The following is a 17,634-nucleotide window of genomic DNA, read 5'->3' on the forward strand; positions in this document are numbered from 1 at the left end:
CAGTCTTGATTTTTCCATTTTCCTTTCCTCTGCTCCCTCCCTCCCTGCTGTCACTCTAACTGAAAACCTCTTCCAAATGCAACTGCCTAATAGTTCAGAATTCCCCCTTTATTCCAATAATGTATTCAATTTACACCTGTATGTTTTTGTGCCAACGCTGTCCTGTAGCTTCATTGCTCTTCTTGTTTTAAGTTATTTGTTAGTATTTACATGCATTTCATAACTCTGCTCAGCTTTCATTTCATGAACAAACCAAGCCAAGCTCTTCTGCTCTGCTCTCAAAGCTGACTACTCATTCTTCTTATCAGCCACTTTCCTAAGTACAGGTACAGCTTTTGTATTTCTTCTCCAGTCATATGAGACCATTTTGACTTGACTGATTTGCTGAAAATCTTCGGTGTGAGGCATGAGACTGACAATTCATATGCTATTTCTTTCCAAATGCAGGCACGTCAATCATTTGGTACCTTCAAGCTGGAGGGATGCCATCAGCCTTGGCTGTAGTAATTTCCATTCTATACTTGTAATCCTTTTAGCTGCCTCGCTTTGCCTTGTCTCCACAGATAATATGAGTATTAGTATTGGAAACTTAGGCAAAGTGTTCATCTAGCCTTATGGTCCCCATAATCTAGAGGTTATACTTTCTACCTTTTCCTTATTCATACTGCAGCCTCATTTTTTCTCTACTTTTCTGTCATTTCTGTAAGCTTGATTTGGTAATACACCAAAATACACTTTGCCCAATCCATACTGTTGCTTTGAAACAAGGCAGTAAAACATGTTAGTTGATACACTCTGATCAGGACATACCTTAGGTCTCAGTATCTTGTCCAGTGATGTTTTACCACCACCATTTGCCAGTACTCTCACTGCAAATACCTTCATTAACCCGGGGTCCAATTTATTCACAGCTTTGGTATCATATCCACTTAGAACAGCCCTATTATTTTAAAGTTACATTACAATGATCAAAGCTAAATAAATAAAACATGTAAAACCCTCAAATATAATAAATTTTTAGTTTATGCTTCATATAAAATACAGATTATGAAGTAATACAGCTCTTGAAAAGTAAAATCAAAAGCACACCAGGCAGAGCCTAGAGGACTGAAAACAAAGCAGTATCAAAAAGAGGCTGCTATCTCTGCTATCAAACATCTAACACTTATCTGCCCATCCAAGCTATCACAGCATTTGTTTGCTGTGGCTTCTCGGCGATTGCTAAAGTACCTTTCCCCTCCCCCCCCCCCCCCAGTCCTGCCCTCAGGCTCCTTCCCTCTCTCTGTGCAGAGATACTGAGCACTGTCCTTTTCTGACAAAGCTCCCTGTATGATCTCATCCTGTCGTCCCCTTGTCTGGCCTCAGCTTGGCCTCCTGACAAAAGCAAATGTAGCTACAAGAGCAACGAAGTCCAGTAGCTCCATAAAGTATTTTTTTAAAAAAAATATTTCAGAACAGAAAATTATTCCTTTTCTTTTGTTTTCTTTCTTTCTTTTTTTTTTTTTTTTTTTAACCTGAAACACACTGATCGGTGAGCTCTGCTTCACTTCAATAGAAGACCTTAAAATAAAGGTACCAAATCACTTAAAAATCTTCTACAGTAAGGACAAAAGAAGCAGATATCATGCTCAGCAAAGGTCCAAGCAAGCACGACTCAGAAAGAGGTCTTCTTCAGGCTTAAGGAAGAAAAACTGGAATACGCAAACACCCATGCACTCAAATACTAAGAGAGACGGAGGCTGCTGAAGTTTGAAAGCAAATGAGCAGAGCTAACCTGCTGGGCCATTCCCTGTAGGTGTCACAACAAAGCAAAGGAACTTGTCATGGAAGGTTTGGGGAGCAGCTATCACCAAAAGAGAGACATATATTTTTAAAGGCTTTGTCATTTGTCTTCAGGGTCGGAAGTGCTGTATTTGACCTCCTACTGAGGCAGCAGCCCAGATGCAGCAGCTTGGGCTAGAAGAATAAAAGGAGGCACAGCTATTATTTCAGGTAGAGACACCAGAAAGCAGAGACAAAAGGCACAGTCATTAAATCATCATTACTATTTAAAAGCACACATGACAACTTTTTTAATACTTTTCATGCTACACAGGTCTCCCCTCAAGGCGTTCTCTAAACCAATTTGTAGTAGCTAATTGTTAAAAATCTCAATGGCCAAGTAAACAAGACAAAAAAGCACAACGTCAAACACCGTCTCAGCAACACCAAATGGTCCTGGATGGGAAATTCTAAGATGCTGACAGCTCTAGGTCTCTTCCCTGCCTTCCTCCCCAGCTGAGGCTGTGCCACCTGAGAAGGTTGCTGTCCCACCTGGCTCCAGCACCTCATCTCTCCCTGCTTCCCCCCATGCTTGCCCGTACTCTGAGCTGCCATCTGCAGCTCCAGTAATCACTCCTCAACCTCTTCAGCTTAGCAGGGAGCTACCACCAAAACGGCTTAAATCAACGGGGATGGAACAGCGTGGGGCCACTTGCATGAGCCCGGGTGTGGGCTTCCCACAGAGCTGAGCCAGTCTGGCAGCTGCCTGCTCTGCCCTCTCGCCTCAGGCTCCAGCCCTCTTTCCTCAGGGATAACAGAGAACCAGGGCACTACCTCGGGGACCCTCACTCTCCTGGGGCCCTGCAGAGAGCCAGCCAAACAGAAAATAAGCCGTAGCAGCAAAAGCTCTTCTGCCATCAGAGGTCCCTGAGCAATCTCAGGCTGGGAATTGCTGGAGAACAGGAGCAGGACTACCGGTTGCACTGGTTTGGCTGCCTCTGCACACCAGCAGACCCGAGGGACATCAGGCTGGGGTGGTCCACCTGCTCCATACAGCAGAGCTGCAAAGCCCGCCAGCCACCACTGGCAGGCCAGTCCGGCATCCCAGCCTGCAGGACCAACAGTCAGTGGAGCCTTGTCCTAAGCTGTAAAGCGGTACTAATAGTGGATGGCCCTTGGAAGGATTTGGTGCAAACATTCTCCCTAGTGTTCACCTACTCAAATGTGTTTTAATTAGAAAATGTTCTTTTCTTCCTACATTTCAGAATGTCAGACCCTAAACAATACGGATTAAAAACATTTCCAGAGTGATCCCTTTGGCAGCATTAAATTCATACTTGGGAGGAATGAATTCAAACCATTGTGAATCCAAAAATTCCCCTTAAGCCTGGAGGAAGGGAAAAACAAATGCTTATTCATTAAACGTAATGCCATTTGATATTTACATCGGGGACTTCTGTAGGAAAGTGACTGGAAAAAGTGTTGAAGGTGTCTTCCAATAGATGTAGCAGAAAAAAAAAAAAGAGTTACTCAAAACAGCGTGCAAGCACCCTTGACAACAAATTCAGCAAATCATGAAAGGCAGCTTTCAATGATGCACACTGTTTACAAAAAAAGCAAAGGACAATCGCAACATTTTTACAAAAACTGAATGAGGGAATAGAGCCACTGCTGCTTTAAAAATCAGAAAACGTGAGTGCACTTAGATGTGGAAATTAACCCTTTCAAAAGAGTCAGGATGGTCTGAAACGACCTCACATCAAAGCCTCTCAGTCTTTCAATGCCCCTTCAATGATGTAGCTCTCACAGACTGTATGTCAATGTGACATCCTTACAGTAGCGGCCATATGTGACACTTCACAAAATATGTTATGGTATGTCCCAAAATATGAGTACTCAAGAGAGACAATAAGAGCACTAAAAACCATAATGTACACGGGCACGATGAAATCCCTGGAATAACTGGCGAAACAATTATATGCAGGTTAAAACTAAAGCAGTTGTGAAACCAAATATTTAAGGTCATTGGAAACAAATTAGTTGTATATGCAAACTGGGAAACAGGAAGCAAAGCGAAGGACTGAGAAGGTTTTTAGAATACACTGAAAGAAAAGCACATGATTCCATTACCAGCTTTCCCAGCATCGTATCAATTAAGAATGGAAAGACTGAAATCTTTACAGATTGCTAGGGTAATGAGTTGGGAAAAAAAAAAAAAAGCATATATTCTCAAGAAGGAATTACTTGCTGAAATCAAACACCGACACGGAGCTTTTTTAGGACATGACCGACTGACCTGACCAGTGGTTTTCAAAACCCTCACCTAAGCCCTAAAGGACAAGGACTACAACATGCCAAGATCCAAAGACTCACAACCTCTCCTTCACTAACACACTGACAGACACACACCTCAGGAAGAACTGGTGAAAGAGGGGGTATGACTATTTTTAAAAGGTATATTTTCAAAGGAAATAAAGTTTTAATCTCTCACTTAATACAGTCTTAGCTGGAAATCCTCCTTTGACAAGCTTGTTTTAAAAAAAAATCAGGAAGAGATGCAATAGCTAACTTTTGGAGAAACTTCTTAGAAATTCAGAAAAAAAGGCAGATTGTGGCTGGTCAACTGAATGTTTTAGCTTATACACAATCTTCCTGGATGACAGGAAGATAGCTAATTTGACATTCAGTAAAATTAATGATCCCTTTCCACACAAAAAAATAAAACATTAAGTCCAGTGAATATGCCTTGACGTGAAAGCTGCTTTTGCACCAGGAACTATTTAGAGCACTAAGGACAGAAGGTAGCCATGAGTAAAGCTTGGGGCTGATAAAAACTGAACATGAAAAGAAATATTAACACCCAATCAGTTGACTACAAACTAATGTTTTGGGAGAAGGTAACCTTTTCGGATGTTCTAAAATGGGGACTGCATACCAGTTTAATGCTGAGCAGAAAAGTTATCCATGCTCAGTTTGGAAGGGAACAATTATCTTCCTGTTTTCCAAGCCAGTGCACATTATGTTGACATTCATCAGCTAAGAAAAGGAGAATCAGAATTAAATGCTCCAGTTAAATCAAACACGTGAGAAGCAGAAAAGACCCTGAAGTGCATTTTCTACTTTTACTATACAGAGAAGCAGTGGCAATACATCACAATCAAATATTGCTATTTGATCAGAGCTCTGTAACAGATTTTTGCTGTAAAACAGTGAAAAAAATGGCTACATGATACTGTATCAATCGCACTGCCACCTACTCTTAGCTCAAAATTCTAAAGCTAATGACTAGATGTATGAGAAAACATGGCACTTGTTTGCACAGACATATGCAGTCAAGGAATAAAAGTTTGGCAATAGATTTATCAGGGAGTGCAGAATGAGAGTGAAAGATTTAGAGATTGACACATGACAGAAAATCAACGGTTTACCAAGACAGAGGGGCCTGAGTGTGTTCATTCCCACCATGAAATTACTGAACATCCATGCTTCTGGAAGTAACATTTCATCCATAAGATCAAACAAGGCCACAAACAGCACTAGCTGGAGAAAATACGAATTTCCAAAGTTATGTATCCTCAGAAAAGCATGCCACTGAAATGCTAAAAGCAGCAGCACTATTACCACCAAATAAGTGTTCGGTTTCGGTTTTGTTTTTTGAACAATGCAAGACCGTCACATTTATTCAGAATATGACCACCCAAGAATCAGTAATACACAAAAAAAAGGCTTTTCCTACCAGCTGATTTTGGAGTGAATTTGTCTCTGTTGGCTGCGCATACTGCCAGTAGCCTGTATCCAAGATCCAAGTCAAATCCTTGCTGAGCTGCCACTCGACTAACCACCTGCAAAGGGAAAGAGAGAAAGCTTCATTAGGGGTTACTCGAGCTCTTCGCACAGTTACATCGACCTGCTTATCAGCGCCAATGTTAGGCAACTGAATCTGCTGCAAAAGCCACAGCACAAAAACGTTATGAGGCATTGTTCTCCAGTAGTTTCCAGTGCAAGCACAACAAACTGAACAGGAGTCTTCTGGTGACCGAATTATTTGACCACTTGCCAGAAGAAAAGCCTGGTAGTTCTATGAAAGTTGGAGAGACAAAGCTTTTCCAGAAGAAATTATGCAAATATTGTACAGAATACAATTTACTCTACTTGAGACTCCAGGATGAGAAGTCCCTAAGTCTCTGTCTCTGTGTTACAAGCAGTTCCTGGCCCTGTTCCCAAGAGCTGGGCCCAGGTCCTTCAGGTTAAAATGCCCTCCACGCTGCTGGGCAGTGTTCTATGCTGTGATCAGTGTCACAGCTGCTGTATTTCAACAATACTGTATTGGGAAGCATATTTACCTTTTAGAATAAACAGGCCTGTGCAAGAAGTATTTGCCAAACACATTAAACAAAGAAAGAAGATTTTTTTTTCTTTCTTTTTTTTTTTTTTTTTTTTGGGTACTGATCTAGAAGGACTAGCAAAAATAGGCAAACCAAAGACTGGCGTTAAGGATGAAAAGCAGTCAACTATTTCTCCAGGCTAGCAACCAAGCTACCAGCTAAGAACATATCCTTGTGAAAATGTGCACAGTATAAACACAATACTGTGGTCATTCTGGCAAACTATGCTACAGTCATACACAGCAAAGCTTTTATATTCCCTTCTAGTGGCACAGGATGACTTCAGACTCAGAGGCATAGATAAACCAGATTATTCTTACCATTGCCATTACTGCTTTGCATTGAAACAAGGAACTCCACAAGAAACAGGACACCATTTCCTTGTGTGAAGCAAAACGAAGTCCCTAACCTAGACAGGTTACAGTACCAAAAAATACCCTTTTCCCACCCCTACCTCCATTTAAAAGCTTCTTTCTAAATTAATGACACTGCAATTATCTGTGTCTCGGACTGGTTCCCTGCAAAAAGCAACAGTATAGCATAGAGTGAAGAACCAACATAAGTGACAACCTGCAGATGGTAAACAAATGCACTGTTCTGCCCTACCTACTCAACGCTATTACATGAATCTTACTATGCTGACCTTTTCCCAATATCTACTTTTCCTAATCAACAATTAAGAACCAAATTCCTTTCTTAAGAAAGAATTAGCATGGATAAAGTTCTGGGGAGATTTTTGTTGGTTTTGTTTTTCCTATTAATTTAGAAATTACGAATTCACATGACTTACTAGGTGGGAGTGTCGCCCCACTAAATGTTTTTTAACCCTCCTGATCTCAAAATTGAGTAGAGAGCTTCAGGAAAATGAAATAAGAATTTGGGATAACCGGTACAGTAATACAGAACCCTAGAACACACCTACTGTTTTATCTCCTGTTTCTCTTTACAATTACAATTGTAAGTTTTAGATAGGAAAGAAGAAAAAAATTGTGAGAAAGTATGCCATTATTTCTAATAAATCAAAAAACATTTCCAACTTGGTACATCAGCCTTTAACCTTTACACTTCGAAGTTTGATTGTTGCTAATATTCTGGCTAAGACCCTGGGTCCAAACTTGCAACAATAAGGTAAAATTTAAAAAAAAAAAAAAACCACAAGCGAAAGAACAACAGCAGAACAAGATCTCTCATATTTCATGCTAGGTTAGCAATAAGAGTGAAGACTGGTGGGCTGCTATGAAATCTAGAAGACACTTATAGACCTGGAAATCTAACTGTTCCCCTTTCCTACTTCCAGTATCACTGCAGTTCAGCCACTGACAGGCAGACGTTAGGGAAGGGATCAGTAAGAAGTAGTCAGAAAGCTCCTGTAAAAACCCCATCTTGTTAAAGGCTCCTGAGGGCAATGTCTCATTAAAGTGTAAACATTATTTAAACTCCTTTAGGTATCATCTACTGTACCATCACAGAGGAATGCTTTTCAGAGTGCTAATAAGGTCTGTAAAATAAAGGAGAAAGTGCCCTCCAATTTTCTGTTTCGCAAAAGCACATTTTCACTGAATTATTTATTTTTAAACTGGACAGGAATGAAGGCAGATACACCTGCTCACCAGTGAATGCACGGTAATTAAGAAGTACATTGCCTGCTTATATGCTTGGTTCATTTTAAAACATGAAGCTACAAACACCCTCCTAAAGGCAGCTGTCCTCCCTATGTCTGAAAGAGGGTAGACTGAGATGAGAGATAAGGCAGAAATTGTTCCCCGTGAGGGCGGCGAGGCGCTGGCCCAGGCTGCCCAGAGCAGCTGGGGGTGCCCCATCCCTGGCAGTGCTCAAGGCCAGGCTGGACGGGGCTTTGGGCAACCTGGGCTGGTGGAGGGTGTCCCTGCCCGTGGCAGGGGGCTGGAACTAGATGGTCTTTGAGGTCCCTTCCAACCCAAACCATTCTTTGATTCTATGAAATACTGAGACCCTGCTGGCCAGAGGCCAACTCACTACTCTCAAAAGCAACACTTTACTAATTACAGGAAGAATTCTACAAGGTAACTCAGCAAAAACAGAGACTTGAAAAATCCTGAGGCCATAAAAGCCAGTCTATGATTGCAATGTCTTGGCTGAATAGAGTGCGAAGCCTGGGTCAGTCCAAATCCTAATCTCTCACACTCTCATTTGATATCTCAGTTGCCTTTTTAAAATTTCCTTCACTAGAGAAAGCACTGATCTGTACCTCACTGCGGCCAAAAGTAGAGCTTCTGGATGCCAGGGTGCACAGCCCCAATGGTCATGGCACCATCCTGCTGAAGCCCACCTGAAAGCGAGTGAAGCTACACCTTAGCAACGCTGCAGGCAGATGATGAAGTGTGAGAAGGCAGAACCTGAACTTCTGAGTCCAGAGAAGTCAGCCAGTCAAACTATTACTTATTGCTTAAGGTTTTCATGAAAAATGTGAGGGAAAATGAACTGCAAATACAGTTCAGCTAAAAAAAAAAATAAATATCTAAATTTGATAGGAAGTGCTTCTGCTAACAAACTGCAGAAAAAAAATCCTTTTTCCTGTTAAAAATTCCTCTGTTACGTAATAGGAAACAGACATTTCTAATAAAATTTCTATTTTGCCGAGAGTAATCTTCTTTTAAAATTTTTCTTTTGTGCACTCTGCTGAATGCAGAAAGAGGCTCTGTAAAACAAACTGGTCAAACAGTACTCAAAAGGGCTTTTTCTGGGCCTTTCTCCCCCAGCTCTTGGCTTTTATACACCACTCCTCAGCAATCCCCTTGGTCAACATGAATAGAGCGGTTCACTTTTTATTTTCAGTTTCTTCACATGCTTATGAATTTTTGCATTAACAGTACTTAAAAGTTTTTCTTTCAGTTGTGACAACTAAAGATTTCCTTCTACTTCAAAATGAAAGTCAAACAGAACAGGTCATATACCCTCCAAAGACCGTGTTCCAGGTTGCCTACAACGGAAGGCAGACACTGCTCACTTGGCACTTGGAAGGCTCTCCTCCAGTGAACCTGTATGCAAGGCACCTCCTGGCCTTTTAAATAAACACTGAGATTTCTCAGAAACAAGACGGCAAATGTGTCATAGGAGTATGATCCAGAAAACGCAAAGAACTAACTACAAGACATTTGGTAAGTTTAATATATTCAAATCAGCAGACCCTGCTGAAATTTACCTTTGAGTACCTCAAGGGAACTAGCCTGGGCAAACCTTGCAGCTGCTAATGGCTGCCTTCAGGAATTCATTCAAGACAGAGACCTTGGAGACACCAAATCTCTGGTTTTAAGACGGTAAAAAGGTGAGTCTCAGACATTACAGGTACCCAGACAGACAACAAAATAAATTACTAAAAAAATATTAGGTGAGTAATACGGAACATCATCATGAATCCATCAGCACAGTGCAGTTTCCTTCTCGGACAAGTTAACTCGTCTTGTAAGCATAAGGAAGATAGTGGATGTAATGTATCACAACTCTAATATACTTTTTGACGTTGCCCTGTATGACATTGTCATAACAGAGGAACATAGCCCAGATGATAGTAGTATAAATTTTACTCAGATTGTTAATTAATAGTCCTCTGTCAAATCATAATTTGTCCTGGATACAGGTCATTTCTATGTATTCAGTCATGACTTGGACAATGAGACAGAGTAAACAGCAAAACTTCTAGATGATAACAGGCAGAAGAGTCTGCAAACAACTAAGAGGACAGGATAAGAATTTAAAATAATCTTTATGAACTGGAAAAATGTTCCAAAACCCAGGCCAAAGACACATATGAAATACTATAGATGGGAAAGAAAAACAAAATGTCCAAATAGAAAATTAGAAACACACACCAGGACTCATCTGCTCACTGTACAAGCGGCTAAAGATAAATCCTGGAAAATGTTCCAGGTATTGAGATCATCAAGCACTGGAACAGGCTACCTATCAATCCCTGGAGTTGGGGGGGGTAAGGGGATTTACAGTACACCAGATAATATCTATATGACATCCCAGCTTAGAGAAAAAGAGTAGAGCCCATGCTCCCTTAGGTCCATCCCAAGCCAAATCTCAGTGATTCCAGACACCTGCTGCTGATGGGAGCTATCCAGCTCAGCCTGAACCCTGTTCCAGGAACTCTCCCAAGTTTGAAACCTCCCGTGATTTCGACCTTATTCAGGTAACAATGCTCATCAGATGCGATCGAGTCAACACAGTTTCAATTATCCATTCTATGTTATGGCTAAGCGGTAAGATACCACTTGCAAACATACTCGGGCCTTCTCTAACTGCTAATTCAAGTTGAGCACATCGGCAAACATTCAGACAACATGCAGGCAGCACCATGTTCAACTATGGCTTCATTCTGCAAAGCTGTAACCATGTATCTTAGTTGACCTAAGCATACATGCCATAAAATTCCACTGAAAAGTAGTGCGTTTATAAAAAAAAAAAAAAAAAAAAAAAAAAAAGGAGAGAGAGAGACAGTTGCCAGTAATACCACAATCATAAATTAAGATCATCATCCTTTATCGTGGTTGAAAGGCGTGCTTGGCCAGCCCAAGGTTCAACACTTAATATTTGTCTATGTTATTTCAAAATAACAGTTGAGACAGTTAGATCTTATAAAAGCTACATGCACTTGCAACACTAAGCTTTTATTTTAGCTAAGATACGGTGCTGACGACTATTCCAAGCTGTGTCTTTAACGGAACATACACCTTATTTGCAAACAAAGCGTAACCCTAATCATAACATTAACTGCCAATAAGAAAATCTGGTCACCCCAAACCTTTGAAATCTTTAGTCCAAATAATATTGCATTCATAACAGAGACATTGCATTCACTGCCTGTGACACAGCTCTGCAGAGTTCCAGATGCTTGAACTCTCAGGGGCACTGACAGTGAGGGCAAAACGATGAGAGAGAGGTTTTAGTAACAAGAAGAGCAGCAAAATTCAGCCACCAACTTCTTTTCCTCTGCTGAATTTAACAGCAATACTTTCCCCCTTCTCTTTTTTTCTCCTTTCTCCTTTAGCAAGGCTAAGGAGCTACACCATGGCAAAGCTCCGCTCCCTGCCCTTCTTGTCATCACACCAAGTACTGGAACAATGTACCTCTTAACCTAACAGGCCTGTTAATCAAGAGAGCTATATGACTGCTTATTACAAAACTCCCTTCCCATTATGTTGCACTTTCAATGAATCTCTTAACTACCAGCAGTCAAGAGCACCCCCCCCTGCTGGCATCAGAATGAATTTTACCAATTCAATTTGCTGGCTGCTCAAAACTAAAAATGCCAGCTGATTGCTAGTTCAGACAGCAACGTGTTCAGCCACTTGTGCATACTTGAAATTATCTGAATGCAGTTTGAAGACTACAGCAGAAATTTTGTAATTAGAATTCTGCAATGTAGATGGTAATTTTTCCCCCTCAGTAACACACAAAGATCAGATAAACAGGAAGCAAATTGAGGAATTTTGAAACATGAATACAGTGATCTGCCTCAAACAGAAAAAAAAAAGGCGAGAAGGGGGGAAGGAAGAAATCTTTGTGATCTCAAGTCCTGGCCTGATGAGACTCTCTACACTCCAGTTGCAGAAGGGCCGCCTCAACAATACAGACAATCAAAGCAGGTGAGTAAAGCTACATATCATTAACCAGTTTCTTACTTTTGATGCTTGAAAACAGATATCAAGCAGGTTCTGCAAACGTAAGAGACTCTACAGAGCCCTTGTATTCAAGCTAGAGTCCTCTTAAAATTTATTTCCCACCCCATTAGGTGGATAAGGACCATATTCTCAAAATAAAATAAACCAGTATCCCTGCCATCTACTACTTTTCTTGACGCTTCCTGCGACAGTGAGGTAAACCATGCAGAATAAGGATATCTCCTCCTTTGCATCCTCTTCCTCTCCTTTGCACGTCTCTAACAACCATAAACATAGAAGAAAAGGTCGCTATGCTCAACGCTCTCCATCTGAAATTTTCTCCCAGAGGGAAAGATGCAGGGATTTTGCTTTAATTAAGCCAGCTGATCACTGGGTCACTGCAATAGTGTTGCCACCTGAGTCCTGGCAGACTTTGAACAATGATAGGGATGAAACATACAGCCATCATATGAAGAAACTAATAAAGGAATTCCAAAAGCATTTTAATTTGGACAGCAACACATCTCAAACAAATGTTTTAAAGCTGTAAAATAACCCATGCCTTGACTAACGAAAGTAAGTTAAAAAAAGGGCTTTAGGACACCATGAGGTCATACTGAGTTATTTGGTAGCATTACAAGCTGCTCTGAAGCAGAGTGTTCTGTGCCTGCTGGCTGTACTCTGATGGTACAGCACGTACACAGCCCTGGAGTGCCGTGACGCACTGCAAACACATAAACTGTGCTTAACAAATGCATGGAGAAGATGATGGAAGCAGAATTTCTTTCACATGAACTCTTTGCTCTGGAAGTCTCGGATACAAAAACTCAATGCAACATTACTAAGGCTCTAATGGGCAGCTGCATCCTGCCATTTTCTGGGTATAGATATGCTGAACCAACTCTTCTATCTGTAAATACATTCAGATCCTAACTTGATTTGAAATCTGATTTTTTGAGTGTCATATGTCTTTGATTTTTGATTACATATGTCTCTGCATTAATGAACCCAGCCAGGTGTGAAGCTGATGTAGCAGCAGATACCTTGTGAACACATTAGTATTAGCTCGACTTTGTTGTTTTTACTGTCTGAGGCACCCTGTTGTAGAAACTTGACATTATTCCAAAATAACGTTCTTGTCTTTTTATATATATATATATATTAATCAATTAAATTTTTCATTACGTATTGGATAAGCCAAAATAGATTTATCATGACACTGAGTGGCTTTTTTTTTTTTTTTTCTTCCTTAAAATTACCTTTAAAATTTCAACAGTCTCAATTCCAGGATTTTCCAAAGAGAAATGCAATTCAAAAGGTTACTGTACCATGTATCAGTATCACTGAAACACGAACATACAACATATAATTCCATCAGTTTAACACCAATGCTTGTTATGTCAGCAACTCCCTTCAGCAGTACAGATATGTAGCAAGAGCTAGAAGCAGCACAGAGATTTAAGTGAAACCCAAAATCTTCAGATAGAGTACAGCTAGGACTACAGCTTTGCGTGTTGTTATTCTTTTAATTTAAAGAGAAACATTTCTTAAACAAACATGTGTGAGTTTCCCACATCTGATGACCAAGGTGGACCTAGACCTAACATTTGGAGAGGAAATGTAGAACATCAAGATAGTGGGGGGGGAAAGGCATTTTTATTGACTATTTCAGCATAGCTTTTTGCAGACATACTGGGGTAGAAAGTAGTGTCTTTTGGATGGAAAGAAGACCCAGGTCCTAAGCACAGTGGTCAGAGACCCCAGTGTTCATTGGAGCTCTGTTACATTCAGTGCTTTGGCCAGGAGCCAGCTCAGGTAAGCACACCCCGCTTACCTAAATTCCTCCAACTGTCCAAAACCATTGTGGAGCTAGATTTTAATTTCTTAGACTAAGCCTCTAGGTACACTTAGAGAGTAACTGTGTCTCTCGCCCTTTTATTTCTTTTTGGGACAAACTGAAAAGCCCTGAAGAATTATGAACTTGGCACCTTGTAATGCTGAAGCGCAGTAAGAGAACAAAGCAGTGCCTTTATCAGCCTTCGCTGAACACAAGTCTGTAAATCTGTCCATTTTGCTCTCAGCTGTCCCCTCATTTCCATTTTTGCTGCAGTGCCAACATAAAAGATAGCCAATGCCCTCAGTAAGAACAGTTACATGTTAAACTGCCTGGCAAGGGCAAACCTATGGGATCAGACTAGAGTGGATCTGAGAAAAGGCAGAAAAGAGTGAGACAACCTTGTCCAACCAAACTAGGGTTAAATTTGTAACTGCTGTGTGGTAACCTAAGGTGTTTCTTTCAGAAGACAGTAAGGTAATGTCATATAAAGTACACGTTTTAGAGAATGACACTCTTAAATTTAACAAGAATATTAGCCTTACCATAACATAATCTCATCCCAAAGTGCAGGTATTACTGGCAGTGTCCACATGACAACGGTGTGTAGGATAAACAGGACTACAAGAACCACTTCTTAAATTAAAGCACAATTTCAAAATTATGAGCATATTTTTTTTCCTTTTTATTAACAGGATTAAATTCAATTATTTGATTTTTGCAAAACTATTATAGATCAGCCTTAAAGGATACAAAGAAGCTGTTATACCTGAGGTACTATTACATTGGCTATTCATAATACAAGAGATGTTTGGATGCTCTGTCGTCGCACCTGATACATTTAAACTTTGCAATGTATGAATGGATGGTTTGGTCATTCCTGAGTGAGCCTGTCCTTCCACAGTCATGACATATTAATATGTTTCAATTTGGATTAGTATAGACCATGCTATCCACTAGCAGGATATGACGATTTCATATCCCTTGATGGTTCCAGAACAGTTTAGTACACCACTTTTTCCACAGTCAGAGTTTACAGAACAGAATGTTATAAAAGAAAAAAATCCTTCTGTATACTATACAGCAGGAACCTTACAAGCAAGCAAACAAGCAAGCGTTTTTAGTGTTTGTAGAATTTCTGGATTAAATGCACTTGCCTTTAGGAACCCACACAGTTCAAACATTGTTAGAGACTAGTCGCTTTAAAAAACATACAAAAAATACGGAAGTTTTAAGGGACTTTGTTTTTCAAGGTCATTTTAAAGACTGGCAAAATAAAACAATAATCCTGTTTTAGTGGTTGAACAGACTTTCATAGTGATTTTTCATTTTTCTTTTAGCATAATCCTCACAAAGAACAATGATGAACTTTGTCAGCATGAAGAAGAATTGGCTCCCGATAGTACAGAACATGCAGCTAAGCAAGCTAATGTTAAAATTACTCGTGATATTTCAGCGTTTCAGCTGCCATTCACTTCTTTGCAACTTCCTGAATAATTTCTCTAGAAAGAGACTTAAGTTCTGTCATGTTTGCTAAATAAAGGTAGATAAACAACTTTTCCTGTAAGAAGACAACAAGCCTCAACATCCACTTTGCTAAATTTTGAATAAGAAAATATGATTTAGAAAGAAGTTACACATGAGCAAGTTCAGATAGAGAGCATTTCTGTAAGGAGAAAAAAAAATAAGAGGAGACCTTGCCCACTGTACTGCTATGTATTAGGAAGATACAGGAAGTATCAAGCCCTTGGGGTACAACCATGCATGCAGTGAGAAATTAAATACCTACTTTGGAGGGATTTTAAAGTTAGGAACAAGAAATGCATATTCATTGCAGTTTATATGCATTCTGCAAATCCTGTGTATTTATCTAACACAAAACAAGCCAACTGGTTAAGTTCCTGTGCTTTTTCCTTCTTAGGAATATAATGAGATCACAACATGTGATAAAGATGCTGCTGCCAGTCAGTCCTACACTGCAGACAGTGCTCTCCCGTAACAGGCTTGGGAAAGGGGGATTTCATGCCACCCTGTTCAGATTTCAGGGAGGAGTACAAAGCAAACCAATACATGCTGCTCAAATCTCAACAGTATTTAGATAATAAGGAATTATTTTCTTTCTTTCTTTCTTTCTTTTCTTGTCAGAAGAAAGACGGTATTTTCTTTTCAAGAAACTCTGATAAACCAGGTACTGTGTATTTTACCTCACAATTTTTCATGGAGCATTTTCTTCTCACTTTTCCTATGCTCTGTCAAGACAGTGACTCACTAGCCGTCAGACCTTATTCTGACCCTGCACTTGGGCAGGGCTGCAGATCTGCTTATGTAGAAAGAAAAGATTGAAACAGCAAGGAAGTCGCAGGTCAGATTTACTGTGTGTATGCAGAGGTCCGCAGAGAAATACTGTGCACAGGCTGCCTACGCATATTTGAGCTGAATGTCTCCTTTCCCAAATGCTAACCAGAAAATACTAGCAAAGTTTTAAAAGAGTATGAATAAAACGTATTTATGCTCATATCATACTCTTTATACATTTTCTCATGATGTTGTACATAACATGAGGTTATAGGTAACTTTTACTTCAAACAGAACTGTTAAATACCTTATCTTTAGGCTCTACTAACATTTCTAACTTTCTTCAATTTTTTTTCCCTGATTGCAAGAATGATAGGCACCTCCTTATATAATTGGATTTATTTTAGCTTTTTGACACAGAAATCTGAGGGATGCTATACACTTGAGCACATTAAGATGGAGCCATTCCTTAACATTTGGGTTTCTGGCAACTAAATCTCAGTCTTGGTGCCTGTTTTATATATATAAGCTACATAGTGCATGAAAATAATCCACGCACTTCTGCACCCCCTACAAATACAATGGTGGTCTCCTCATTAATAATTTTAAATTTTCTATCTCCTTTGTGACTATTTATTTATATCAACTTGTTCTGCGAATTGCAGTGAAGCTTTTAAATGCTTATTTTTTCTAAAGTCTTGACTCCACACAACAATTTTGGACTGGATCCTGTTTGAGAACAAAAACTACTGTTGTATACATGCTAAAATATATTTTCAACGCATTATAATGAAATCGCTTTAGGAACTACAGTGGTCTTAAGAAAAAGTCAATGGAAAGAAAAGCACTGAAGTCAATAAAAGTGTTGGAATTGGTATGTCAGGATTAGACCTGCAGTCAATATATATAATAAAGTAAGCTGAACAGGCATGTCAGAAACACTGTTTAACTGAAAGCACAGCATATTTAGGATAGAATACAAGTAGTTCTCCACTCCCACCAAAAATGAGCAACGGAAAATAAATGCCTGAAAAGTCCATTAACTCCATAAGAACACAGCTCGCTTTGCAATTTCAAATCACGAAAATAAATACTGTATGTGCACATCAAGTAACCTAGCCTGTGCATTTGTAAGTAATCTAACTATAAATATTTTTCCGTTTTATGATTTCACTTCTTGTTACTTCATTTTGCTTTCTGTTAAGTAACAGAGTCAAGTAAATAGTTGTTCGGATCTGGCTTCACGTGTTTAAGTTAAAATGATCCCCCACCACCAAAATGTTGACTCTGGAAGTCACTTGGCCACAACAGACTGCATACAAGGCAACACAGAGGGCAGGAAGCACTGCCACGGAGGGAACGTACATACCGTCAAACAACCCATCAGACTCTGCTCAAATGGTCTCTGGAAGGCTCTGGGGTCTCCACACCAGTCCAGGAGCTCTGTTGCCGCATTATGGAAGTTTGCAGGGTTCTGTAAGTGCTGGAAAAGGAAGGTGAAGCCATGTGGTAAGTAACATACAGAAGGGCTGACATAGCCTTTCCTTCATCACATTAATGCAAAGTTTGGAAACTAGGAAAAGCATATAATTTGGAAGCAAGACCTTAAACTGTACAGTGAACAAAGAAAATCCTGCCTCATTTTTATTAATACTTACGCAGATTTTCTAATTTTTTGATATGAACTCATCAGTTAGAGGCAAGCTGTAGCTGA

General features: G+C 39.9%; 1 protein-coding gene across 7 annotated transcripts in view; it reads right to left on the reverse strand.

The window, feature by feature from the left end:
• ZMIZ1 (zinc finger MIZ-type containing 1) overlaps positions 1 to 17,634 on the reverse strand; it is a 307,512-nt gene that overhangs the window by 125,292 nt on the left and 164,586 nt on the right. For all 7 annotated transcript variants that reach the window (XM_056351251.1, XM_056351244.1, XM_056351245.1 and 4 more), the window contains 2 exons: positions 17,290 to 17,403; positions 5,498 to 5,603 (listed from right to left, as the gene is read on the reverse strand). In XM_056351251.1, coding sequence (XP_056207226.1) covers positions 5,498 to 5,603; positions 17,290 to 17,403 — 220 coding nt within the window. The remainder of the gene's footprint in view (positions 1 to 5,497; positions 5,604 to 17,289; positions 17,404 to 17,634) is intronic.

Source organism: Falco biarmicus, chromosome 9 (genome assembly GCF_023638135.1).
Source record: "Falco biarmicus isolate bFalBia1 chromosome 9, bFalBia1.pri, whole genome shotgun sequence".
Lineage (NCBI taxonomy): Eukaryota > Metazoa > Chordata > Aves > Falconiformes > Falconidae > Falco > Falco biarmicus.